This window comes from Paroedura picta, chromosome 3 (assembly GCF_049243985.1).
Source record: "Paroedura picta isolate Pp20150507F chromosome 3, Ppicta_v3.0, whole genome shotgun sequence".
NCBI lineage: Eukaryota > Metazoa > Chordata > Lepidosauria > Squamata > Gekkonidae > Paroedura > Paroedura picta.
Genome location: NC_135371.1, coordinates 77,032,460 through 77,060,270, shown reverse-complemented (window position 1 = coordinate 77,060,270; position 27,811 = coordinate 77,032,460). Strand labels below are relative to the sequence as shown.

Here is a 27,811-nt window from a genome sequence, read left to right as displayed (position 1 = left end):
AACTTCCACATGGACAATAGATCATGCTAAACATGAAATATTAGAGAATGAAATAAAAAGGACTGATAGCCAATTTTTATGAAGGAAGTTAAAGCAGTAAAGAGAGCATGGATATTTCACGTAAAATATTTTATTTTGGATTAATAGACACTTCTTGTTCCTCTTCCAAGCAGAATGTTATCAAACACCCCGAAGCAAGCTCTGCTGATGTTTCTGTGTTAGTTGTAGGTTGTCACAAAATTAGTCTTTTTCCTTCATTTTCTTGTGCCCCTGTGTGATGAAGAAAAATTTATTTTCATTCCCTTCTTTTCTCTTATCAGAAAGAGTTTCAAAAGCAGCTTACAATCACAGCTTCCTCTCCCCACAACAGACACCCAGAGGTGTAGGTGACGCTGAGTGAGAGAATTGTGAGTAACTCAAGATTACCCAGCTGGCTGTATATGGAGGAGTGGGGGGAATCAAACATGATTCTCCAGATTAGAGTAAGGTGACCAGAATTTAGGGACCATAAGGCGGGACACACTGCCACCACTGGCAGCAGCGGCAGCCTCCCTCCCTCCGACTGGGCTCAACTTGCCTCCCGCATGCCTCTCCCGCAAGCCCGTCTTGTGCACCTGTGCGGCATCGGCGCAGGTCAGGTGGGGGCTGAGGGCGGGCCTCTGCCTGGTGTGCCTGCACAGGCCACACAGGCATCAGCCAGGACAGAGCACCACTGCCGGCCATCCTGCTGCCTAGGGGGCAGGGAGGGAGGGAGGCAGGGAGGGGGCTCCGGCTGGTGGGACTTGTTTACAGCCTGGCTTTGGCCAAAGGCAGGAGATGAAAGGCTTCTAACCTGAGGCCACCAGCCTATTGTCTTCTAGCAGCTATGCCAGCAAAGCCAGCACCAGCCTGGGCTGTGACATGTTTTAAGATGTGACCCTCCTTTAAGATGGGGGCGTGCTGGACTGTATATTTGCACACTTAAATGTTACTTTGAGTCCCCATTGAATGAAGTTTGATTCCAGTGGCATCTTTAAAACCAACATAATTTAGTTTTGGATATAAGCTTTTGTGTGCAGGCACACTTCATCAGATACAGTGGAGTCCCCATTGTGAGAGAAAAACAGGATCAAAATAATTAAATAAGCAAAAACAAAGCAACCCGATACCATGTTTGCAGCTATTTGAATAGTTAGAGACAAACATTCACATGTATTCTTTGCGTAGAATTTAATTTCTTCATGTTTCAAATTTGTGATGCTTACCAAAATATACTTAACAGACAGGATCTGGTGCAGTGTTTCTATCCCCTACCCCAAGGAATGATATTATGAGGGTCATGTCAAGCTCCTGTGGGAGGTGGGAAGCTGCAAAAGTCAAGCTCTATGGGTTTAAGTTGTTGAATTGCTGGCAACGGTGTGCTAGATCCAGCCCAGTATATAGTACAGGGCATTTATTTTCCCCCCAAAGACACCACCGACTCGTTAATATTACCTTCTCGGAATCACTGTCTGAGCTGCTGCTGCTGCTGCTGCTGTCATCATCATGTCCATCCTCCTAGAGGGCAAAATTCCAAAGATTATCCCCCAGTGGTGGCACAGAAAAAAGGACATGCCAGTCAATTTACATGGATCTCAATTCAGGGACTATCCAGTCCTTTTTCATGGCCAACAATTGTCAGGGGCCTTTCCAGTTGGCCCTGTAGAAAGAAAAGGGACAGGAAGAGAGGTCATCTCAATGGCAGGGCTAGAATGAATTACTGTCCGAGCCCTAACTCCATTATACAAAGTTAATTTATCTGAGCTTCCTGCATGTTCTTTCTTCCAAGTCTCTTTTCTCATCTGTCTTTGGCATCATGCTTCTTTAATTGTTTAGCATGTAGTTAAATGCTTAGTACAATAGCATGAAAATACTAATCAGCATTATTTTTTAATAATTCATAGAATCATAGAGTTGTAATGGACCTCCTGGGTCATCTAGTCCAACCCCTGCAGTATGCACTCACAACCCTATCACGCATCCACTGTAACCTGCCACCCCCTTAAGCCTTAACAGAATGAGTCTCTCTGTCAGATGGCTATCCAGCCTCTGTTTAAATATTTCCAAAGATGGAGAACCCACCACCTCCCGAAGAAGCCTGTTCCACTGAGAAACCACTCTGTCAGGAACTTCTTCTGGATGTTTAGATGGAATTTATTTTGCATTAATTTCATCCTGTCGGTTCTGGTCTGTCCCTCTGGGGCAAGAGAGAACAACTCTGCTCCATCCTCTATATGGCAGCAATTTAAATACTTGAAGATAGCTGTCAGATCTCTTATCCAGGCTAAACAGACCAAGCTCCCCCAACCTTTCCTCATACGTCTTGGTCTCCAAACCCCTCACCATCTTTGTTGCCCTCCTCTGGACACGTTCCAGTTTATCTACATCCCTCTTCAATTGTGGTGCCCAGAACTGAACATAGTACTCCAAGTGAGGCCAAACCACAGCAGAGTAAAGTGGTACCCAAGCCTATCAAGATGATCCCGTATTCTGATTCTGCCTTCTGTTGTGTTTGCTACCCCTCCCAGTTTAGTATCATCTGCAAATTTAAGAAGTATCCCTTCTAATTCCTCATCCAAATCATTTATAAATATGTTGAACAACACAAGCCCCAGGACAGATCCACTTGTCACTCTTTTCCAAGAAGATGCTGAATCATTAACAAGTACCCTCTGGGTATGATCTGTCAACCAGTTATTGATCCACCTGACAGAATTAGGATCCATACCGTATTTTACCAACTTGTGAACAAGAATATCATGTGGAATCTTAGCAAAAGCTTTACTGAAATCCAGATAAACTATGTCTATGGCATTCCTCTGACCCAGCAAGGTAGTCACTTTTTCAAAAAAAGATATAACGTTGGTCTGACATAACTTGTTCTTGAGAAACCCATGCTGAGTCTTAGAAATCACAGCTCTCAGTTCCAGCTGCTCAAGGACCGAGTGTTTGATTATTTGTTCCAAAATTTTGTCAGTACAGATGTCAAGCTGACGGGTCAATAATTACCCGGATCCTCCTTTTTCCCTTTCTTGAAGATGGGGTCAACATTTGCCCATCTCCAATCGTCTGGCATCTCACCTGTTCTCCAAGAAGTGTCAAAAATAATGGATGGAAGTTCAGAGCTGATATCTGAAAGCTCTTTTAGTACCGTTGGATGCAGTTCATCTGGCCCAGAAGACTTTGTTTCATTTAAAGAAACTAGGTGTTTGTGGATTGCTCCAACAGTGATCCTAGGCCACCATTCCCATCCCCCGTGTTGTGTTACGTTTTTCCCACATTGATCACTATTTCCCTCACAAGAGAAGTCTGAGGAGAAAAAGGAGTTAAGCAGTTCAGCCCTCTCTTCATCATCTGTTATAATTTCACTTTCTTGTCCTCCCAGTGGTCCTATGGTGACCCTATTATTTTTCTTGCTTGAAATATAACTAAACTAGGAGAAAAGCCCATTTATAAAAATGGGCGTAAAAGGGGGCATACGGTGAGTGCGTCCTACCTGCGAGGTTGGCGGGAAGCTGCTGGGGGCAGGCAGTGAAGGCACACGGCTTGGAGGGGGGGTGAGGCGGGCGTTGGGGAAGGGAAGGACGCATGCTCGGGAGTTCAGGCATGCGTGCTGGAGTGGGGGGGTAGGGTGATGGGGGGGCGTCGGCATGAGCAACTAGGCATGCGCGTGAGTCCGTGCTTGCCTGGTTCATTTGGCTGGCGTGCCGGGCTGCGCGCAGGGCGCGTATCCCGGCGGCGTGTGTGCGAGGCCAAAGGGAAGAGAGGGACAGGGAGCAGGTGGGCCGGCAGAAGGTGAGTGCGGTCTAGGAGCGGGACTGTGGCGGGGGAAGGGTGAGTTGGTATGTGTGTGGGAAGAGTGGGGACAGGGGGTGGGGGAGATGTGGCGGGTGGGCATCGGGGCGCTGTGGCGGGTCGCGAAAAGGGTCTTGGGAGGGTGGGGGGTTACCGGGCGGCTGGGGGAATGTGTGGCCGGGTGGGTTTGTGTGTTGCGGGGACTGGGGGTGGGGCGGGAAGTGTTGGGGGCATTAGCAGTTGGGTGTGGTAGGCGGAATGTGTGGCCGGGTGGGTTTGTGTGTAGCTTGAAGAAGCGGCGTGTCAGGAAGGGGTCTGGGGAGAGTTGGGGGCGTGAGCGGGTGGGAGGTGAGTGTGTGTGTGTGTGGGGGGGTTGTTTGTGTCGGAGGCAGCGGCGCGGGGCAGGAAGGGAGCTGGGGATGGGGGGGGTAGTCGGACGTAGCCGCCAACGTGTTGTTGGTGGGTGGCGGGAAAGGAGCAGGGACGCCGCGTCTTTGACGTGGCGTCCCTGCTCCTTTCCCTAGGGCGATGGGAAGGAGTTCTATGGCGAGCAAAGCCAGGGGAAGCGGGCAATGGGGAGGTGCGCTTCATGCGCCTCCCCATTGGCAGCGTGGTCCAAGAGTGGCACTCGCGGCTCCTGATTCGCCCCTTCGAGTTTTTATCACGGACAAAGCCCGCCCTAACTCCTCCCCAATAGCCCTTAGGGCTTTATTTAATCCGCTCCACAGGAGCGGTTAAAGATAAGCCTTTTTCGTTATGTTTAGCATTTCATAACAGACATATTGAGTGTTAGCTTTTTTAACACTCCCCCTACAATTATTGGTTATTTGTTTATACTCATCCTTGGTAATAAGGCCTTCCTTCCATTTCCATTTATGAAGAAATTATTCTTTTGTATTCCTCAGATCATTTGACAACTGCTTATGGAGCCAACTTGGCTTCCTTAGGCTCCTTCCATCTTTCCTCACAAGGGAATTGTTTGTGATTGAGCCTTCAGTATTTCACTTTTAAGAAACTCCCAGCCTTCTTGGACTCCCATCTCTTTAAGTCTGACTGTGGGGCTCTTCCCAACATATTTTTCAGTCTGTTAAAATTGGCTTTCCTGAAATCCAGTCTATATGTATGATTATGTAAAGGTTTTCTCTTTTCCACAATTGAAAATCCAAAAGCACATGGTCACTGCTACCAAGTGTGCATACTACTTCTACCTCATCTACCAGTTCTTCCCTATTGATGAGAATCAAGTCTAAAATAGCAGAGCCCCTGGTTCCCCTCTCTACTTTCTGGGAAATGAAGCTGTCGGCAAGACAAGTTAAGAATTTAATGGAGTTTGTATTTTTAGCAGAGTTGGTCTTCCAACAGATATCTGGGTAATTGAAGTCACCCATGACCACTGTTTCCCCCTTTTTTGAATATTGTGTAATTTGGTCTAGCAGTATCTCATTCGTCCTCTGTCTGGCTTGGTGGTCTATAGCAGACCTCCACAATAATACAACTCTCGTTTTCTACTCCTTTTATATTTACCCAAATACACTCAACTGAACTTTCATGCTCAGGTACCTGTATTTCTTCACAAGTATAAAGATTCCTAACATATATTGCTGCACCTCCCCCCTTCTTTTCTTGTCTGTCCCTTCTGAATAGATTGTACCCCTCAATTTTAGTATTCCAATTGTGAGTATTATCCCACCAAGTTTCTGTGATTCCTATTAGGTCATAGCCCCCTTCCTCTATTACGACTACTAGTTCTTCTTGCTTGTTTCCCATACTCTGTGCATTAGTGTAGAGACATCATAACCCATTCTTTGTGTGCCTCATGGTTTTGTTTTTTGAACTTCCTTGTAAGCCAGTACTTCCCCGCTTATGTAACATTCCCTGTAGATTTGAGATCTTCTCATGTTCAGATCTTGCCATCACACCGAATTCTGAATTTACGTCTTGCTCCCCCTTGTGTCTAGTTTAAAGGCAACAGACCTCTCAAGACAACAAGTCTGGTCTCCACACTTCGGCCTCTACACCTCTTAGCAAGGAATCCCCAATTACCAGTACCCATTTCTTTGTACCCTTGGGAGCAGAACAAACTCTTTTTTGTGGGGGACTATGAAGTGCTTCCTGAGGTTTGTGGGGTCGGTGGGGGAGAAATCCTGGAACTCTCACCTGTGGGGGCCTATTACTTTTTTCCTCGTCTACATTGGGGCTTGTTCTTCATGGGGGATTGTACATGCTCCTGGGTTCCTAAATCAACCTCTTCAGGCAGACCTTGGAACTGATTACTGACCATCAGTGGGTCAGACTTTCTCCTTATTCTTCTATTCCTATGTGTAACATTCTTCCAATTATTATCCTCCTGTATTAGGTGCTCCTCATTTTTTGATAGATTTTCCTCCTCCTGCAGTGTAATCAATCATTTCTTTAATCCCCAGACCTTCTCTTCCAGCAGAGCCACTAATTTGCCCTTGCTTCATTTGTAAAAATTGTCCCCTTGAAGTAAAAAGACAAACATTCTGCAGATGGTACATGTCACTACGCAACCCTCTTCAGTCTTCATGCCACTTTGATTAATCTGAACTGCTCCACAAACAGTACTATACTTCACTGAAACATTTGGCTTGATCCTCAGGCAAAAAGCCAATAGCCAAGAATCCTTTAGCTCTTGCTCTTGGCTCCTTGCAGAGTATTATGGTTTCATCCAGACCCCAAGGGTCTTTTGGGTTTTGTTTGTGTTGCATAAGCCAAAGGAACGGGCATCTGGCAATCAAGAGCCTTTTATAGCACAAAGGCCTACTCAGCAGAGGGCAGAGCTAGTAGTCAGCTCCTGAGTCCTGATATAATGCTCTTCTTCTCCCAGCTCCTCCAAAGCACCCAATTGCTTTAACTCCTCTCTTCACACCAAAACAGTTTGTGCCAGTAACAGAGCTGCTATATTGTGATGTGGGAACATGAAATCCACATGCATCTCAGAGGCTCTATTACAGTCAGCCCTTAGAAAGATGCTAACCACCCTGCTATATTCCCAGAACACAGTTCCACATTTTCAAGAGAGTCTATCTCCCAGTCATATGTCTAGTTTCTGTATTCTTTTTCTTATTAGTTGTTTCCTGTCATCTAGCCCAAGCTGATTCATACATGTGATGCAAAGAAACAATAAATTGAAGTCAGACATTTATAACATTCATAAGAACACAGATGTTGAGTCATACCTTGTTCGTGGATGTGTCCTTCAGTGTAGAAAGCGGACACATGATTAGGTAAACATACTGCCTCTCCACCCTAACCATGGTGCAAGCAAGTGCCTCACCAAACTTCTGTCATAATTAGAAGCTTTTGTTGCTTCATTCTTTCCAAACATGCCTCTTCTGTGAACATTTTCACCACAGTCTTAATTGATCTATTAATTGATTGATTGATATCCCATCCCTCCATGTATTGCCAGCTTGGGGCAGCTTGGGGCAGCTTCAACATGCAGCCACAAACAAGCTGGGCTAGAGAGCACATTAAGGTGTTAAATTGAATGGGAGAGAGAACTGTGCCATGGTACCCAACAAGGGAGTTTTTATTTATGTTTCAATTTCTTTACCACCACTCCCAAAAATAGCTTATCATGGTTAACAACCTCTCAATAATAAAAGCCCATAAAACAATAATTGAACCCCCCCTTGATGGCAAAAACAGACATTCTGATACCATGTGTCAGGAATCAGGCTGAGCCCAGCCTGTGGAGTCCCAAATAAAAGCACATTCGAAATCCAACAGCCAGTTGCAAATTTCCAAGAGAGCTTTATTAGGCTAAGTCCACAGAATGCTAAAGAATGCCAAGTTCTTCCTAAGCAAAGATCTTGATAATAAAGTACAAGGGAACACGCGGGGCAGTTATAGAGCCCACCAAATAGGGGAGGGGGAGCCGAAGGTATTTCGGCGGGAGAGTGGAAAAGTAATAGAGAAAAGTTGGTTCCCAAGCTGCCAGATGGCCCGGAACCTTATCAAGCGGTTGGCACTTTGTTGAGACTTTGAGTTGTCTCCACAAGGACACTTACAGTAAGATTGAAACATTCGCATGGAGCCTCTCCCGCTGGGAAAAGGAAGGAAGGAAGAGGACCAGAGGACAGGTTTATTGCTTTATGGCCTTGGCCAGAGCCAAGTGTGAGACATGAAGCCCCGGGATGGCATGAATCGGGGTACATGACACTCGCCTCCCCTTAAGGCCCCCCTCCCTCTTGCTCATCCCCTCACAGCAGCCGGGGTCGGGCCCGGCTTGTCAGGGAAGCGGGAGTGGAATTTGCGAAGGAGGAGGGGGGCGGCGACGTCCTTGGCATCCACCCATTCATTGTTGGAGTCGGGGAAGCCCTTCCAGGAAACTAAGTACTGGAGCTGCTAACGAAAGAATCGCAAATCTACTATGTCTGAAAGCTCGTAGTGAGTGTCCTCGCCCCCCATGACGGGGGGGGGGGAGGACGGGACTTAGGGTGCCAGTCATCAGGCGGGGGAGCCCGTTTCACCAGGCTGACATGGAACACGGGGTGCACCTTTCGGTAGGCCAGGGGCAGCTCCACCTTCACAGCGACCTCATTTAGCACCGCTATTACCTTGAAGGGGCACATGTACTGATAGCTGAGTTTTTTGCAGGGTCTCCAGTTCTTCAAATGTTTCGTGGAGATGAACACCTCGTCCCCCACCGGATAGGCTGGGGGGGGACTGCTGCTTACGGTCGGCCCATTTCTTGAAATCAGCCTTTGCTTTGGACAAGGCTTCTGTCACCTCCCCCCAGGCATCCCGGACCCTGGCGGCCCATTCATCTACCCCCGGGGGAATAGCAGTGGGGTCCCCGGGGGGCTTTGTCAGAGTGGGGAATGGCGGGGAAGCGTACCCGTGCACCACCTCGAATGGAGACTTTCCAGTACTGGCGTGCGGGGTGTTGTTGTAGGCGTACTCTGCCAGGGGGAGAAGGGAAACCCAATCATCCTGGTGGTAGTTCAGAAAGCAACGCAAGTATTGTTCTAGTACCTGATTCACCCTCTTGATCTGGCCATTTGTGGCGGGATGGTAGGCAGAACTGAAGCCCCGAGAAGCCTGCCAGGTGCATTAGGGCCCTCCAAAACTTGGCGACGAACTGGGTCCCCCGGTCGCTGATTATCTTACGGGGGAACCCATGCAGTCTCATGGCATGGGAGACAAATAGCTCTGCTAGGCGCTGTGCCGTGGGCAGCCCCGTGCATGGCACGAAGTGTGCCTGTTTTGAGAACTGGTCCACCACCACCCAGATCACAGTCTTCCCCTGGCTGAGGGGCAAGTCTATGATGAAATCCATGGAGATGATTTCCCAGGGGCGTCCTGGGACCTCTAGGGGCTTCAACAAGCCTTGAGGCTTACCGGCCCCGCACTTGTGTGTCAAGCAGATGGGGCACCCCGCCACGTACTTGCCCACGTCGCGGCGGGTCTTTGGCCACCAAAACTGGCGCCTCACCAAACCCCACGTCTTCAGGAACCCAAAATGCCCAGCCGTCTTACTGTCATGGCACAGCTCAAGAACCTGCCTGCGTAGGGATGCGGGGACGTATAGGCGGGCCCCCTGTACCAGACCCCCTTGTGAGCGCGAAGCTGCTATTGAAGATCGGCCAGTTGCGGGTCAGGCTCTAGGGCTGCCTGGGAATCCGGGAGTGGGACCGGGGGCGTGGCCGGCAGAGGCGCCTGCTGGGGAGTCCCCCCTGGCCCTCCCTTTCCACGTTTGGCTGCGGGTCTGTACCAGCAGGCCCAGCTGCTCGGGAGTAAAGACTGTGTCCACCCTGGGGGTTTTCCCCTCCCCTGGGTGCATGCAGGAGAGGGCATCCACCATGAAGTTCTTCCTCCCTGGAATGTGCACCAAAGTGAAGTTAAATCGGGAGAACTCAGCCAAGCGAATCTGCTTGGTGTTGAGGGTGCACAGTTTGCGCAGAGCCTCCAGGTTCTTATGGTCGGTCCAGACCTCGAACGGTACCTTGGACCCCTCCAGGAAATGGCGCCAGGTGGTGAGGGTGGCTTTTACCGCTGCTGCCTCCTTTCCCCAAATCGCCCAGTTCCGTTCGGTCGGGGAGAATTTGCTGGAGAGGTAGGCGCAAGACCTCAGCTGCCCAGACTCCCCCTGCTGGAGGAGGACCCCCTGATGGCCTCGTTCGAGGCGTCAACCTGGACTACGAAGGGTTTGTCTGTCTCGGGGTGGGCGAGGATGGGTACGGAGGTGAAGAGGCGCTTGAGGTTCTCAAAAGCGCTCGTACAGTCCGGGGTCCACAGTAGTGGGGCCCCCAGGCGGCCGTCCTGAGCACCTTTCCCCTTGGTTTTGAGAAGATCCGTGAGGGGCAGGGCCACCTTGGAAAACCCTGGAAGGAAATCCCGGTAGAAATTGGTGAACCCGAGGAAGGATTGGAGCTGGCGGAGGGTGTGGGGGACCTCCCATTCCAGCACCGCCTGGACCTTCGCTGGATCCATCCCAATTCCCTCCCTGGACACCCGGTAGCCTAGGAAATCCACCTGACTCTGGTGGAACTCGCATTTGGAAAGTTTTGCATATAGTTTGTGGTCCGCCAGGCGGCGGAGGACCTCCCGCACCAGGGCAATGTGCTCCTCCTCCCCCCGGGAATATATCAACACGTCATCCAGGTAAACCACCACCCCCCGATACAGCAAATCATGCAACACCTCATTAATTACATTCATGAAAATGCCCGGAGAGCCGCTTAACCCGAATGGCATGACAAGTTCTTGAATTGGCCCAGGGGGATGTTAAAAGCAGTCTTCCACTTTTCACCCTCAGCGATTCGGACTCTGAAGTAGGCGTCTCGCAAGTCCAGTTTGGTGAAAATTCGGCCTTCCCCCAGTTGGCTGAGTAGGTCCTTGATCAGGGGCAGGGGGTAGGCGTTCACCCGGGAGACGACATTGATGGCCCGCTAGTCCGTGCAGAGTCTGAGGGAGCCATCCTTCTTTTTTGCGAAGAGAACCGGGGCAGCCATGGGTGAGGTCGCTGGGCAGATGAAACCGCGAGCCAAGTTCTTGTCCACGAAGGCACGGAGCTCCCTGAGTTCCACTGGGCTCTTGTTGTACAGCTTTGCCTTTGGGAGTTTCGCCCCAGGTACCAGTTCGATGGTGCAGTCCATGGGGCGGTGCAGGGGAAGTTGGTTGCACTCTTCCTCGGAAAAGGCTTCAGCCAGGTCCCGATAGCAGGCGGGGATCCCTTCTTCCTCCCCCGAGTAGAGACCCAGGGCCTGAAGCCAAGGGTTGAGGACCGCTGGGCTTGCCAACCAGGGGACCACCGTGACCATCACCGCTGTGGGGGGGCGCATCGGGCTGGTCCTGGTACAAGAAGTGGAGTTTGCAGTTTGGGTGGGAAAAAACCAGGCGCTTCTCATCCCAGTTTATCTCGGGGTCGTGGAGGTCCATCCAGTCCATTCCCAAGAGGATTGAGAAGCCGGCGACGGGGGCAATGGTGAGGGAGAGCCGTTCCCAGTGGGGGCTGATGTTCAGGGCGAGCGTGCTGGTGGCGTGGTGAATCGCTCCTCCCCCATTGGGGCCCCATCCACTTGCCTCATGACGATCGGCTTGTCCAGTTCCTCCAGCGCTGCTCCCAAGGCCTGGGCAAGCTCCAGCTTCACCAGGGATGTCGCGCAGCCGGAGTCCACGCACACCTGGACCTCGATCCGGGTGTCAGCTTCTTCGTTGATCAGTATTGCTGGGAGGAGGATGGGGGGTAGGATTCGTCGGGGGCGCCGGCGTGCCGATGGGAAGGGTCCGCCGAGGGGCGCCCGGCATGACGGACCGTCCTTGGTTCCCGAGTTGTCTGAGAGTGAGAACTCGGGGCTGGTTCGGGCCGATGGGTCGGTCTCTTCTAGTGTCCCGATGGGGGCAAGGAACGCCCGGGGGCCCTCAGGCTTGCTGCTCTGTTTCTTGGCCGGGCGGGCCCTATCGGTGTGGGGGCGCGGCTTTCCCCTCTCCTGCTAGGGAGCAGGTTTGCTCTTGGCCAGGTGGGTAGGACAAACTGAGGCGAAATGTCCTTTGCTCCCACACTCATGGCACAGCCCCAATTGTCAACGTCTCTCTCTGTCTGGGGCAGCCGTTGGGGTAGGCGGAGCTGCCAGGGGTTTGGGGGCCACGGGGAGTTTGTCGGTCCGGGAGCCCTTCAGGAGGCGGGCCGCCTCTTGGCGGCAGTTGTAGGCCTTGAAATCCACCAGGGTGGTCTCGATCACTCCGGCGGCATCGATCCATTGCTGTAGGGTCCCCACGATGGGGGGTCCCCGGTTGTAGATCCCGTTGGCGATGGGGTGGTCGAGCCCATCAACGAACGCTGTCACAATTTACACCTCATTCATGGTGGGGATCTTGGCTAAGAGGGAGTGGAAGTCTATGACGTAGTCCATTAGGGGTCTCCCCTTTTGCTTAAGCTCGGCCAGAGCCTCCCTCGCTTTCCGTTCTCGAAAGGGGTCGCAAAAAGCCTCCTGTAGTTCTTCCCTGAAGGATACTAAGGGGGTGGCTGCCACCGTTCCATTCTCGTGTTGGTCGACCCACCACTCCATTGCCTTGCCATCTAGGTTGCAGCCCAGGGTACACATCAGGTCTACCTTGTTCCAAAAAGTGTCCCCCCATTCTGCTAAAAATCCATCCACCATAATTAAGAAATAGGTGAGTCTCTCCGGTGACCCATCGAACCTCGCCTTGAACTTCCGTCCCCCCAGGTGTTCGTGGCGTTCCCCCCGGACGGCCCCATCATCCTGGCAGGGTAGGGGCATGTGCGGGCGAGCCGGAGACGGTGGGGGGGCTGTGGGAATGGGGGTGGTGGCTGCAGGGTCGGTTGGGGTGGCGCGCCCAATGCTGGGGGGACATAGGGCATCGCTGCCGGAATCATCGGGAAGTGGCCCATCTGAGGGACCATGTAGGGATTCCATCCCCAAGGGGGCCCCCCCGGGTGCGCATAGGGCCCCCATGGACCCCCTGTCGCCGGTGGTGGCGGAGCGGGAGGGGTGGGGGTCCGGGTGCAAGGTTCTTCCCTCGGACCTGATAGAAATGTCCCGGCGGGTAGGGATGCGGGTAGGGAGGTTCGGCCCTTCGTGCCCCTCTCCATGGCGAGGTGGGCGTTCCAGAGATCGCGGTAGGTCTTGGCCTGCTGGCAAAGGGTATCAATCTCTCTCCTCTGGTCCCCCACACGCAGCATCAGGCTCTCTAACACTTCCGCGTGGACAAGGTGTTGGCGCCCATCCCAGGTGAGGTCAACCCCAACTTGTCACCCCATTTCGGCTAGGCGGTCCAGGAACCCCGGGTCCTCGGGAGCCTCCCCTTCCTTGCCGGGGCTGGATGGAGAAGACGATCTCCCAGCCGTCCTCGATGGGTCATCCGCAGGGGGCCCAGCATCTGCTGCTGCCGCAGGGAGCGGACATGTCGGGGCTGGGGTCCTGCCTTCCTCTGAGTTGATTTTGCGGTGGGGGGGTTGGGGATCCCCTTGAGAGACTTCCGAGCCGTTGGACCGGGGGGGGGTTGTCAATGGTGCCATGGTCACCCCGTCATCTGCTTGCTCCTCGATGCGGATGTGGATGATCAAGCGCTGCCGACCCCCGTCCAGGGATTGCTCCACGACGTCCAACCCTGAATCCTCCGGTGGCACCGCGGCCATGAGTAGCGAGGCTCTCCAGCAGATGGATTAAAGGGAGAAGTGGTTATTATCAATTTGTCAGGAATCTGTGGAGTCCCAAATAAAAGCACATCCGAAATCCAACAGCCAGTTGCAAATTTCCAAGAGAGCTTTATTAGGCTAAGTCCACAGAACGCTAAAGCATGCCAAGGTCTTCCTAAGCAAAGATCTTGATAATAACAAAGTACAAGGGAACACGCGGGGCAGTTATAGAGCCCACCAAATAGGGGAGGGGGAGCCGAAGGTATTTCGGCGGGAGAGTGGAAAAGTAACAGAGAAAAGTTGGTTCCCAAGCTGCCAGATGGCCCGGAACCTTATCAAACGGTTGGCACTTTGTTGAGACTTTGAGTTGTCTCCGCAAGGACACTTACAGTAAGATTGAAACATTCGCATGGAGCCTCTCCCGCTGGGAAAAGGAAGGGAGGAAGAGGACCAGAGGACAGGTTTATTGCTTTATGGCCTTGGCCAGAGCCGGCCGGTGAGATCTAAAAAGTGTGAGAAATGAAGCCCCGGGATGGCATGAATCGGGGTTCATGACACCATGTCTCAGAGGGATCTTCCTAGGGTAAGGTGATCAGATTTTAACATTGGTAAAGCGGGACACCATTGACGGGGGGGGGTTCTTGATTAAAAATTTGGTCTAGATGGAACAACAAAAGTTTCATAGAACGCAAAAATAGTATTGTAATATGTATTTTTTAATTTCAACATAAGTACAATTTGCTAGGTGCCCCCAGATGTCCAAAAATGGGACAATCTGGTCACCTTATTCTTGGGGGAGCCAGAATACCTCAATGAGGAGCCCAGATCTTCCTTGCCCTGGCCTCAACCAAAGGAGGTCCCTTCCAACTTTATGATTCTATGAAGTAAATGAAGAAATACATTTTAATAGTTTTTTTTTTGGTTAAGCTGTAAATAAATGCACAAAATTGGAAAGGATGTAAAGAAGTTTTTGTCATGTACCCCAGCTTGTAGACTGCTGCAGAAAGTGGGGATCTTGCAAGTTTCATATTCTCTTTTTAATGTATACTTTGGAGGTGTACTCCTTTGCCTCTTGCAGAGACGGCAGAAACAAAAGGATTCTTATCCAAAAGCTTCACAGCTGCCTCTCCTTGCCTCATGAATACGCTAGCCCTAATTTCCCAGTCATTCCTTACCTTTTTCTCTTTCTGCTTCTTTTTGTCTTTGTTGTTATTCTCTTTTTCCTTTTCCTTCTCTTTCTCTTTGTCTTCTCTCCCAAATACTAACCAAGATAATAAGAAGTTAAAAGACAAAAAGGTACTGCCTTCTTCAACAAAGAAACCTTTTGAGCTCTATTATAACACTGCTTAAACTTTAGGAGTTTATGAGAGAGTGCCAACCTAAAATACATTACATGTAAGCCTTTCCTTCATTCTTTTCCCATTACTTGTTGTGGTTCTGCCTCTAATCTGCTGAGCCAAGTCATGGACAAGCTGCACAACAATGAAGAGAGATCCAAGAGAACTAACTCTATGCCACAGCTGTCTCTCGGGGCCTTACGTTGCCTATTCATGTTGCCAATTTCTAGCTGGAACCTGGAGAGCTCCTGGAATGACAGCTGATCTCCAGACAATAGAGATCAGCTCCCCTGGATAAAATGTCTGCGTAGAAGGGTGGATTCTACAGCTGTACACTGTGCTGAGGTCTCTCCTCTCCTCAAACCCCATCCTGACCAGGCAGCACCCTCAAACTCTTCAGAGGTGTCAAACTCATTTGTTACTAGGGATGCCAGTCCCCTGGAATTATAGCTCATCCACAGGCTAAAGAGATCAGTTCTCCTGGAGAAAATGCCTGCTTTGGAGGGTGACTCCATAACATTGGTCCCACCCCGCTCAAAACCCCACCCACTCCAGGTATTTTCCAACCCAAAGTTGGCAACCCTGTTTGTTAGAAGACCCAGATCTGACATAAATGTCATTTTGTCAGGCCTGGCCATGTGTTCCATCAAATGTCATGCCAGGTGCCAGAGATATAAATTTAATAAAGAATGCAGGCAAACCATATTATTTTTTACTCAAAATACAAATATGCTTGAAATATTAACACTCTTACAGTCTTTCTTTACAGTATCTCACTGTTGCCTGTCCTCCCACTTCCACTGCCCATTATGCATTAGCACTGGGGCAGTATGCATGGCAGTAAAGGTAATCAGTTGCTCATGGGCCTGATAGGAGCTTTGGGTGGACCAGTTCTGGCCCACAGGCCATATGTTTGACATCTTTGCTCTAGGAATTTCCCAACCCATAGGAAGAGGACTTTACATTAATGAAACATAGGAATTGGTTTCAGCAAACTTCTCACCTTTTAAGATTGTAGACATCCTTCAGTAGCCACAAAGCTCTTGCCAGCTCTTGATATTTTAACCTGTGATTCTTAGGTTACTATAATCCAGGTTGCCTGTATGTGAGCAGAATGCAGGATACCAGGTGATGGGGAGACAAAAGAACTCAAGAAAAGGAGGAGGAAGAGTTCCTTCTGGAACAGTTAAAGATAGAAGATACATTATTTGAATATTACCCAGTGTATTTGGAGTCATAAGACCACATAGAAAGAGTGGATATTACAAACAGATTTCCAAACTGATAGAAAAGGAACCAAGTTTTACATGTTAAACATCATTCATCTCCAATTTAACACTAAAATAATTAACACTGGCAGTATACACAGCTTTAAGCAAGTACATATAGTTTGATTAATAGACTTTTCCAATTCTCCCACTTTAACTAGAAGATCTGGGGAGTTCTTTTTCCCCTTTAAATCAGAATATTATTCTACATATCCTCCAGGTAATTTATGCTGGTGCAGGGAGTGTTCTCCATGATCTCTTGGTCTATCCTATATCCGAAACTCTATGGCACATTATTTTTCCAACCTAAGAATACCATCATCTCACAGAGCCTTTATGTTAGCTAGACTAAATGTATTTCCCTCTGCAGTGGTTGAAGGCAGGTATAGGAGAACTCTCCGTAAAGAAAGAACTTGCAGGTATTGTTGTATAGAACTGGACTCAATTTGCCATATTATTTTGCGATGTAATGTGTATAACCATCAATGTCATGATCTGATTCCCCCGCTTTTACCTTCCCCTAATGTTGCAGATGCAAGGTCTCTTTATTTGCTGCTAGCTGATAGATGCTTAGAGACCATTGGACTGGTAGCCAGGTTTTCATCTATAGTTATGGCCCACAGGTTTTGAGACTTTCGTACCTACTGTTCCCTGGTCATCTGCTATTGTTATTGTTTTATAAATCTGTGTCATTGAATTAATGTTGCATGCTGTTTTATATCTTGAATGCCATTAAAGGTTTTTGTATTGTATCGTATTCTACATATCCACATTTTACTTATGCAAATTTAGCAATATTGAGGCTTCTTGCAAGCTTGCCTCTGGTCATGTCTCAATCCCTTGCTGCATTTGCCTCTTTTGCTGTCGAGCTTTATAATAACAGAATATTTAGACTCAGAAGAAAGGCTAACATAGGCAGCCCTCCAAACTGTGCATGTAACTAAAATACTTTCCTCTATAACCAAAAACTATGTAGCATACTTTCTGATAAGGGAGAGAGTAATGATTAAAAAAGAAAACTTACCTGGTGGGAAAGTGAAGAAGTCTTCCAAGTGCTTTTCAGGCTAATGGAAACTGTCTTGTCATTTGTTCTCTCTCTGCCTCCTGCCCTTTCATGTGCTTGGAAAACAAGAAAAACTGGTTCCAGCTCCTTGTTTGGGCACAGTGAACAATCAGGAAGACTATCTTTTCTATGTATGCAACTTTCGTTCAGGCAAGCCCCATTCTTATTGTTAAGACTGTGGGTTCAGTAGATGCAGATTCAGTACCTTCAGTAATTCAACTTTTTATTAACACCAGCCAAACACTGAACAACTAACACAGAACCCAGCATATTTTTATACACTCTGGTCTTCCTGCCAGACATTTTGATTGGCTCTTAATGCAGCCTTGTGATTAGACTATAACCTATGTATTTCATTGGATACAGCAGATAAGCAGAACTGGTCCTTGACTGGTTACATTACACTACTTGCCTTAGAATGACCACAAGCATTGTTCAATGTCCACATACACAACACTGCTACTATGACTAACATTAACAGAAATTTGATTCAAGCCACAAAGCCCAGGCCTGTATGTCTAGGGTCATCTTCCTTTGCTTGGATCCTCAAGGTGGGTGCCAAAAAACATTGGAGCGCATAGAAGCCAGTTGAACAGATAATTCTGTGTTGCTGAGCTGTTATCAGACTGCACCACAAAATCTCCAATGACTTCCAACCTGCAGCTGACAACCCTAGGGCTCAGATCTGGTCCCAATAATTCCTTCCTCAAAGGCCTAAACAGGCCTGAAAAGTTTCCTGCCCCCTCAACCAGACCTATTCACAGAAACTGAAGCCTCTGGAATGCTGTAGTTGCCTAGCAACAACCACTGAAGGAATCAATTTTGCAAAAAAAAAATTAAAATCAGAGTCCAGTAGCATCTTTAAAACCAACAAAGATTTATTCAGGGCATGAGTTTTCAAGTGCAAGCACTCTTCCTCAGACACTTGAAAGCTCACGCCCTGAATAAATCTTCGTTGGTTTTAAAGATGCTACTGGACTCTGATTTTATTGTGCTACTTCAGACCAACATGGCTATCCATTTGAATAAAAAAACTATAGGCACTCTTTTTATCATTTTGGGCTTTTTAAAAGCTCCTCCATGTACTATTATTTTATATTTCAGATTATTTCTGCCAACCTGGTGGTGTGTATCTGGTGAAGCGTTCCTACAGAGCAGGAAGCACGATTCAAACAGCTGGAACTTGTAATTGCATTGGTCAGGACACAGGATCCATCCTGCTACTAGATGGTTTAAACGGTGAAATCGGTTTAAGCCTGGGGAACTCACATGGGGCCCAATCACAGGCTTTGGTGGAAGCCTGGACTGTATATAACTTTGTGTGGTGGGCTGTTGAGTTTAGTTCTCTGGTGTAATCTTAAATAAAGAGCTAATGTTTCACTTTGCAAGTATCTCCATGCTTTATTGAACCCACTATTCAATAGTCAACGCCATTGTCTTCCCCATAACAAGCTATGGATGCGAAAGCTGGACCATGGAGAAAGAAGACAGGAGGAGAATAGATACTTTCGAATTATGGTGTTGGAGATGAATGCTGTGATTACCATGGACAGCCAAACTTACCAACAAGATAGTTTTAGAGAGGAGCAAACCAACTATGTCATTAGAAGGGAATATATTAGAATATATATTCTAATATATATTAGAAGGGAATATGATGGACACATCATATGATCAAACTCTTTGGAGAAATCATTAATGCTCGGCATGGTCAGCAGCAAAAGGAAACGTGGTCACCAAAAGACCACTGGCTCGACACGATCAAAGCCGATACAGGGATGAGCATGAACCAACTAAAAGAAGCAGTCAGAGACAGAAACGTATGGCAAAAACTTTCCTATAGAATCGCCGAGGATCAGACACGACTGAACAGATAACATCATCATTCAATACCTGATGCTCTTTTTAGGTTTGTAGAAAGATCTGCCTTGAATTGACGTATCCAAAGATTTGGTCCCTTTGCTGTTAGTGGGAAATTGCAAGGACTTGTGGGAGGCAATTCATTTCCCTCATTATTTCCTCTTTCTCTTTCCTGAAAGTCCTCATAGACTCTCCACTTAAAGTTGCCAGCTACAGATTGGGAAATTCCTGGAGATTTAGAGGTGAAGAATTGAGACATGACATTTGGAGAGGGAAGCAACCTCAGCAGGTATAATGCTATACAGTCCACCCTCCAAAGCAGCCATTCTCTCCAGGGGAATAGATCTCTGCCATCTGGAAAGAAGCTGTTATTCTGGATGATCTCCAGGCCCCACCTGGAGGTTACAAAGAAAATATTGCCAAGGTGTATGTTGAAGCAATGGAAAACTTTGAGGGCTCAAACAGTTTTCTATTTCTCCCTCTTGGAAGTTGGAAACCCTGGTTCCCCTGGTTCCCCTAAAATAAATAGCTTCTTTCTTTGGTAGATGTCATCTGTGGCATTATATCCCTCTGAGGTTTGTTTTCTCACCCCTCCCCCTTATCCAGGTTTTCCTAATGAAAAGTTGATAACTATCTTCTTCCCACCCAATCACCAACCTACCTTTATCTGCCTCTCTGTCTTAAACCATCTCAGCAGCCTCCCCCTAGGAGAATTGTGGCCCAGTTTTGTGATGCCAGCCACCGGGCAAGCCCATCTGAATGGCAGGGAACCACCAAGGACAAGTAAGGTGGCATCTCACTCTCCCCTCTATCCCCCTACCGTTGGCAACCTCCAACAAACTCTAATGGAGGATGCAGAGAAAGCAGAAAAGCTCAGCGCCTATTTTACAACTGTTTTTTCCCCATAGGTCAAAAGGTTTAGGCACATCTAGAGATGGCAGTAGCCAAAAGATAGTGTCTGGGTGGCAGGTTGACATGGACAGAGAGGTTGTCGAGAGGCATTTAGCTGCACTGGATGAGTTCAAATCCCCTGGGCTGGATGAAATGCACCCAAGAGTGCTCAAAGAACTTTCTGGAGAACTTGCACAACCCTTGTCCATCATCTTTGGGACATCTTTAAGGACTGGAGATGTCCCGGAGGACTGGAAAAGAGCAAACGTTATTCCATCTTCAAAAAAGGGAGGAAGGATGACCCGGGAAACTACAGACCAGTGAGTCTGACCTCTGTTGTGGGTAAGATAATGGAGCAGATATTAAAGGAAGTGATCTGCAAACATCTGGAGGACAATTTGGTGATCCAAGGAAGTCAGCATGGATTTGTCTCCAACAGGTCCTGTCAGACCAACCTGTTTTTCTTTTTTGACCAAGTAACAGGTTTGCTGGATTGTGGAAATTCGGTTGATGTCGTTTACTTGGATTTTAGTAAAGTGTTTGATAAGGTTCCTCATGATGTTCTGATGGATAAATTGAAGGAGTGCAATCTGGATTTTCAGATAGTTAGATGGATAGGGAATTGGTTAGAGAACCACGCTCAAAGAGTTGTCAATGGTGTTTCATCAGACTGGAGGGAGGTGAGTAGCGGGGTATTTTTTAACATATTTATTAATGATCTAGATATGGGGGTGGAGGGACTACTCATCAAGTTTGCAGATGACACCAAATTGGGAGGACTGGCAAATACTCCAGAAGACAGAGACAGAGTTCAACAAGATCTGAACACAATGGAAAAATGGGCAAATGAGAACAAGATGCAATTTAATAAGGATAAGTGTAAAGTTCTGCATCTTGGTCAGAAAAAATGAAAAGCATACCTACTGGATGGGGGGATACACTTCTAGATAACACTCTGTGTGAACGAGACCTTGGGGTACTTGTGGATTGTAAACTAAATATGAGCAGGCAGTGTGATGCAGCGGTAAAAAAGGCAAATGCCATTTTGGGCTGTATCAACAGGAGCATCACATCAAAATCACGTCATAGTCCCATTGTATACGGCACTGGTCATACCACACCTGGAGTACTGTGTGCAGTTCTGGAGGCCTCACTTCAAGAAGGACGTAGATAAAATTGAAAGGGTACAGAGGAGAGTGACGAGGATGATCTGGGGCCAAGGGACCAAGCCCTATGAAGATAGGTTGAGGGACTTGGGAATGTTCAGCCTGGAGAAAAGGAGGTTGAGGGGGGACATGATAGCCCTCTTTAAGTATTTGACAGGTTGTCATTTGGAAGAGGGTAGGATGCTGTTCCCGTTGGCTGCAGAGGGAAGGACGCACAGTAATGGGTTTAAACTATAATGATATAGGCTAGATATCAGGAAAAATATTTTCACAGTCAGAGTAGTTCAGTAGTGGAATAGCCTACCTAAAGAGGTGGGCTCGCTGGCAGTCTTCAAGCAAAGGTTGGATATATACTTTTCTTGGATGCTTTAGGATGCTTTGGGCTGATCCTGCGTTGAGCAGGGGGTTGGACTAGATGGCCTATATTGCCCCTTCTAACTCTATGATTCTGTGATTATATGATTCTATATCCCCTGCCCTTCCCAGCCTCCTCACCTCCTTTCCCACCATTCGCCAAGCTTTTATCTACCTCCCATCTGCTGCTATATTATTTAATTCAATTACAACCAACGTTTCTCCACAGACTAGGCACCAAAAAGGTTACATCATTCTCCTCTCTGCAAGCCTCAGAATAGGGTGTGTGTGGGGAAACTGTACTGGCTCACCCAGAACTGCTCAGGGCGAGCTGCAGAAAGTAGCAGGGAAGGGGGAGTCTTTGCTGGTTTGCTCAGATCGTGCTGGGATCCTTCCCTGTGAGTTGTATATAAGAATGATGACTGTGCTGCCTACCCCTAGTGCTTTATGTTGTGAGCATATGGATGGGGGAGGGGGTGGTGTTTGTAGTTGCCCACTCTGTGGGACTGCAAGTCCTCTTCCTTCCTATGCTTGTGAGCTCTGTCTCTGTATGATTTTAGAACATTTATATGCTGCCTCTCCAGAAAACTGTGGAAATTGCCACATTGGATTTGGAAATAACAGAGATTAAGGATGTATTAGAAAAGTCGGTTACTGGGGAGAGATTTCAGTCCAAACTGGGGGACATTGATGTGGAGTTGAAAAAATATTCAGACATGCTTAAAGAATTTAAAAATAGAAAATTGAATAGAGACACCAGGGACTACCAAACTGATAATGTTTACCCATGGATTAGTGCAAAACCCCCTAAATTTAGGTCTAAAGTGGTTACTTGGGACCCTAGTACATTTTCGTGCACAGATTTTGACTCAGGCAGTTCAGTTAGTGATGATCAGTCACTTTCACAATCCCAGCCATGCCCCGCTTGACAGGCTTAATACCCATAATGCTTTCAGGCGGGTTTTCCCAGGGGCAGGAGAGCAGGGAGCCTGAGATAATCTTTAACTGTTCAGGGTAGCACCTGTACTTACTAAAGGGTTATCTTATGTCCCCCATTACAAATACAATGCTTTCAAAACCAGGGTAGATCTGTTTAAATTGGTTCGTCTTTTAAAACTGAGGGATTTTTTCTCCACTACTACTCACTCTCAGTCCTCTGACAGATTCAGGGGTAAATCCAAATTTATACCACCACAGGAGGTACCTGAGATTACCACATTTGAAAAAGTTGTTCTAAGGGATCTATTATGGAGAAAAAGCATAAATATTATAAAAACAATTTCTCTAAAAAGGAGCTTCAGGCATTCAGGTCTCTTCAGATGGATGATTCCATAGTAATCCTGGTTGCCGATAAATGAGGGGGGTAGTTGTTTTGGACAAACAGGCATATCTTGTGGAAGCTAGCAGACAACTATCCAACAGGGCGCATTACAGAAAAACCACCTGGGATAAGGCTAAAGCCATGCTCAGATTGATTAGAATAGTCATTCAGAAAGGTTTGGGACTGAATTATATTTCAAAACACAAAGCTGATTTCCTTATTCAACCTTTTAATAAATTGCTGCAATTTTACCTTCTACCTAAAATTCACAAGAAAACTACTCCTTTGCCTGGTAGACAAATTGTGGCTCAGTGTGGATCGATAACAGAGCCTCTATTGCAATATTTAGATTTTCATTTACTCCCTTCCAACAACAAGTGCTTATTAAGAGATACCACTCATTTTCTAAACTCCACTGAAAACGTTATTGTACGTGAAGGGGCAGCTCTGATCACCATGGATGTGAATGCCTTGTATACCAACACCCCTCACACGGAGGCATACTCCGTGGTGGAAAGATGTTGTGTATGCAGGTATTTGCAAGGAATTGATTGATATACCGACCCGGGGGAGAGAGAAGGGCTTTCGGGACTTGCGGAGGGTGGGGGGGGCGGCGCCGGCCTTCTCTTTCCCCCGGGAGAGGCCTGGCTGCAGCCAGGGGGAGAGAGAAGGGCTTTCGGGGCTTGCGGAGGGCGGGGGGCGGCGGCGCCGGCCTTCTCTTTCCCCGGGGGGAGAGGCCTAGCTGCAGCCAGGCCTCACCCGGGGGAGAGAGAAGGGCTTTCAGGACTTGCGGAGGGTGGGGGTGCGGCGCCGGCCTTCTCTTTCCCCCGGGAGAGGCCTGGCTGCAGCCAGGTCTATCCCGGGGGTGAGAGAAGGACTTGCGGGGCTTGCGGAGGGTGGGGGGGGCGGCGGCGCCAGCCTTCTCTTCCCCCCCCCCCCGGAGCGGCCTGACTGCAGCTAGGCCTCTCCCAAGGGAGAGAGAAGGGCTTTCGGGGCTTGCGGAGGGTGGGGGGGCGGCGGCGCCAGCCTTCTCTTCCCCCCGGGAGAGGCCTGGCTGCAGCTAGGCCTCACCCAAGGGAGTGAGAAGGGCTTTCGGGGCTTGCGGAGGGTGGGGTGCGGCGGCGCTGCAGCCAGGCCTCTCCCGGGGGAGAGAGAAGGGCTTGCGGAGGTTGGGTGGGCGGAGCCGGCCTTCTCTTTCCCCCAGGAGAGTCCTGGCTGCAGCCAGGTCTATCCCGGGGGGGGGGGGTAGAGAAGGCCTTTCGGGACTTGCGGACGGTGGGGGGTGTCGCCGGACTTCTCTTTCCCCCGGGAGAGGCCTGGCTGCAGCCTCTCGTAGGGGAGAGAGAAGGGCTTGCGGAGGGTGGGGGGCGGTGGCGGCCTTCTCTTTCCCTTGGGAGAGGCCTGGCTGCCGCGAGGCCTCTCCCGGGGATAGAGAAGGGCTTTCGGGGCTTGCGGCGGGTGGGGGTGCGGCGGCGCCGGCCTTCTCTTCCCCCCCGGGAGAGGCCTGGCTGCAGCCAGGTCTATCCCGGGGGAGAGAGAAGGGCTCGCGGGGCTTGCGGGGGGCGGGGGGGGGGCGGCGGCGCCGGCCTTCACTCCCCCCCCCCCGAGAGGCCTGGCTGCAGCCAAGGGGAGAGAGAAGGGCTTTCGGGGCTTGTGGAGGGTGGGGGGCAGCACGCCGGCCTTCTCTTCCCCCCAGGAGAGGCCTGGCTGCAGCCAGGCCTCTCCCGGGGGAGAGAGAAGGGCTTTCGGGGCTTGCGGAGGGTGGGGGTGCGGCGGCGCCAGCCTTCTCTTCCCCCCCCCCCCCGGGAGCGGCCTGACTGCAGCTAGGCCTCTCCCAAGGGAGAGAGAAGGGCTTTCGGGGCTTGCGGAGGGTGGGGGGGGCGGCGGCGCCAGCCTTCTCTTCCCCCGGGAGAGGCCTGGCTGCAGCTAGGCCTCACCCAAGGGAGTGAGAAGGGCTTTCGGGGCTTGCGGAGGGTGGGGTGCGGCGGCGCTGCAGCCAGGCCTCTCCCGGGGGAGAGAGAAGGGCTTGCGGAGGTTGGGTGGGCGGAGCCGGCCTTCTCTTTCCCCCAGGAGAGTCCTGGCTGCAGCCAGGTCTATCCCGGGGGGGGGGGTAGAGAAGGCCTTTCGGGACTTGCGGACGGTGGGGGGTGTCGCCGGACTTCTCTTTCCCCCGGGAGAGGCCTGGCTGCAGCCTCTCGTAGGGGAGAGAGAAGGGCTTGCGGAGGGTGGGGGGCGGGTGGCGGCCTTCTCTTTCCCTTGGGAGAGGCCTGGCTGCCGCGAGGCCTCTCCCGGGGGATAGAGAAGGGCTTTCGGGGCTTGCGGCGGGTGGGGGCGTGGCGCCGGCCTTCTCTTTCCCCCGGGAGAGGCCTGGCTGCAGCCAGGCCTCTCCCGGGGGAGAGAGAAGGGCTTACGGAGGGTGGGGGGACGGCGCCGGGAGAGGCCGGGAGAGGCCTGGGAGAGGCCTGGCCGGGAGAGGCCTGGCTCTTTCCCCAGGGAGGGTGGGGGGGCGGCGCGCCGGCCTTCTCTCCCCCCCCCCGGGAGAGGCCTGTCTGCAGCCAGGCCTCTCCCGGGGGAGAGAGAAGGCCTTTCAGGACTTCCGGAGGGTTGGGGGGGGCGGCGCCGGCCTTCTCTTTCCCCCGGGAGAGGCCTGGCTGCAGCCAGAGAAAAGGCCTTTCGGGACTTGCGGAGGGGGGGCGGCGCCGGCCTTCTCTTTCCCCCGGGAGAGGCCTGGCTGCAGCCAGGCCTCTCCCGGGGGAGAGAGAAGGGCTTTCGGGGCTTGCGAAGGGTGGGGGGGGGCGGCGCCGGCCTTCTCTTTCCCCCTCTTTCCCCCGGGAGAGGCCTGTCTGCAGCCAGGCCTCTCCCGGGGGAGAGAGAAGGCCTTTCAGGACTTGCGGAGGGTGGGGGTGCGGCGCCGCCGGCCTTCTCTTTGCCCCGGGAGAGGCCTGGCTGCAGCCAGGCCTCTTCCGGGGGAGAGAGAAGGGCTTTCGGGGCTTGCGGAGTGTGGGGGGGCAGCGCCGGCCTTCTCTTTCCCGCGGGAGAGGCCTGACTGCAGCCAGGCCTCTCCCGGGGGAGAGAGATGGGCTTGCGGAGGTTGGGGGGGCGGTGCCGGCCTTCTTTCCCCCGGGAGAGCCCTGGTTGCAGCCAGGCCTCTCCCGGGGGGGGGGGGGAGGAGAGACAAGGGCTTTTGGGGCTTGCGGAGGGTGGGGGAGTGGCGGCGCCAGCCTTCTCTCCCCCCCCCCCCCGGGAGAGACCTGGCTGCAGCCATGTCTCTCCCGGGGGAGAGAGAAGAGGGGGAGAGAGAAGAGCTTTCGGGTCTTGTGGAGGGCGGGGGGGGCGGCGCGCCGGCCTTCTCTTTCCCCCGGAGAGGCCTGGCTGCAGCCAGGTCTCTCCCAGGGGAGAGAGAAGGGCTTGCGGAGGGTGGGGGGGCGGCGCCAGCCTTCTCTTCCCCTGGGGAGAGGCCTGGCTGCAGCCAGGCCTCTCCCGGGGGAGAGAGAAGGGCTTTTGGGGCTTGCGGAGGCTGGGGGTGGGGCGCCGGCCTTCTCTTTCCCCCGGGAGAGGCCTGGCTGCAGCCAGAGAAAAGGCCTTTTGGGACTTGCGGAGGGGGGGTGCGGCGCCGGCCTTCTCTTTCCCCCGGGAGAGGCCTGACTGCAGCCAGGCCTCTCCCGGGGGAGAGAGATGGGCTTGCGGAGGTTGGGGGGGCGGCGCCGGCCTTCTCTTTCCCCCGGGAGAGACCTGGTTGCAGCCAGGCCTCTCCCGGGGGGGGGGGGGGAGGAGAGACAAGGGCTTTTGGGGCTTGCGGAGGGTGGGGGAGTGGCGGCGCCAGCCTTCTCTCCCCCCCCCCCCCGGGAGAGACCTGGCTGCAGCCATGTCTCTCCCGGGGGAGAGAGAAGAGCTTTCGGTGCTTGCGGAGGGCTGGGGGGGCGGCGCCCCGGCCTTCTCTTTCCCCCGGGAGAGGCCTGCTGCAGCCAGGCCTCTCCCGGGGGAGAGAGAAGGGCTTTCGGGGCTTGCGGAGGGTGGGGGGGGCGGCGCCGCCAACCTTCTCTTTCCCCCGGAGAGGCCTGGCTGCAGCCAGGTCTCTCCCAGGGGAGAGAGAAGGGCTTGCGGAGGGTGGGGGGGCGGCGCGCCGGCCTTCTCTCCCCCCCCCCCCCCCGGGAGAGGCCTGTCTGCAGCCAGGCCTCTCCCGGGGGAGAGAGAAGGCCTTTCAGGACTTGCGGAGGGTTGGGGGGGCGGCGCCGGCCTTCTCTTTCCCCCGGGAGAGGCCTGGCTGCAGCCAGAGAAAAGGCCTTTGGGGACTTGCGGAGGGTGGGGGGTGGCGCCGGCCTTCTCTTTCCCCCTGGGAGAGGCCTGGCTGCACCTTGAAGTACTTTGGAGGCGCAAAGGGCCTCCCGACCCACCCACCCCCACCCCTACCTGCTTCTCAAAACAAAGATAGACAGTCACACAAAGAGGTTATAAAGAGGACCTGGAGACAGGAAACGTTTGAGATTAGCTGTTATTGTCCCCTGTGTAGAGAGAGGCGAAGAAGTTGAGCGACTGAAAAACTCTGTGACATGAGAGGCAAAGGTTCCAAAACTCTGTGACATGAGAGGCAAAGGTTCCAGGAGACAGAAAGCAGCAGACAGAGACAGAGTAAGCCTCTCTTCTTCTACCTTTCACTTTCTTTTCCTTTCCCTTTCTTTCTTCCTTCCTTCCCATCTCTATGTTTTTCTTCCTCTCACAGTCTTCTCCCCACCCTCTTCTGCTTCTTCAGACCTACATGGGTCGCAGACATCCTGGCTAAATTCCCCAGTCATCAAGTTCTCCATGCTGATCCTACCTTCAGTGCTCACACACACACCCTCCTTCATCAGTCCCAGGAAATCTGATTTCCATCTTTCTACCTCTCACCAAATCATCCACAGGACACTTCATGCCTTCTCCACCTGGCCAGCTCTGTCAGACCCTCCACAGGATTACAATCACTTTGGAGTCCAAATATCCCTGTTTACTTTTATTATACATTTGCCTTTGTCTTTGTCGAGAGTTCTTCCCAATGCCACTGAAATTTGTTCCGCTGCTTCAGACCAACTTCAGTCACATACATGCAGGAACTGCTTGATTTCTGGATCTG

General features: G+C 51.1%; 1 protein-coding gene across 1 annotated transcript; it reads right to left on the bottom strand.

Moving 5' to 3' along the window:
* Positions 1-110: 110 nt before the first annotated feature.
* LOC143831174 (uncharacterized) lies at positions 111-27,506 on the bottom strand. Its single transcript, XM_077324248.1, has 6 exons — positions 27,434-27,506; positions 17,071-25,850; positions 15,782-15,877; positions 14,617-14,702; positions 1,474-1,536; positions 111-270 (listed from the first exon to the last, which is right to left on the bottom strand). Exons 1-2 carry the CDS (start codon positions 27,504-27,506, stop codon positions 24,628-24,630), a joined length of 1,296 nt encoding a protein of 431 aa, XP_077180363.1. The 3' UTR covers positions 111-270; positions 1,474-1,536; positions 14,617-14,702; positions 15,782-15,877; positions 17,071-24,627.
* Between the last annotated feature and the right edge of the window lie 305 nt (positions 27,507-27,811).

What these genes read in the sequence shown, in the direction of transcription:
- LOC143831174 (XM_077324248.1), bottom strand. Translation starts at nt 27,506, where the DNA reads ATGGAGAACTTGATGACTGGGGAATTTAGCCAGGATGTCTGCGACCCA. An exon ending in GTCTGAAGAAGCAGAAGAGG is followed by an intron (nt 25,851 to 27,433) that starts GTGGGGAGAAGA and finishes CCCCCCCGGGAG; the next exon opens with AGGCCTGGCTGCAACCAGGG.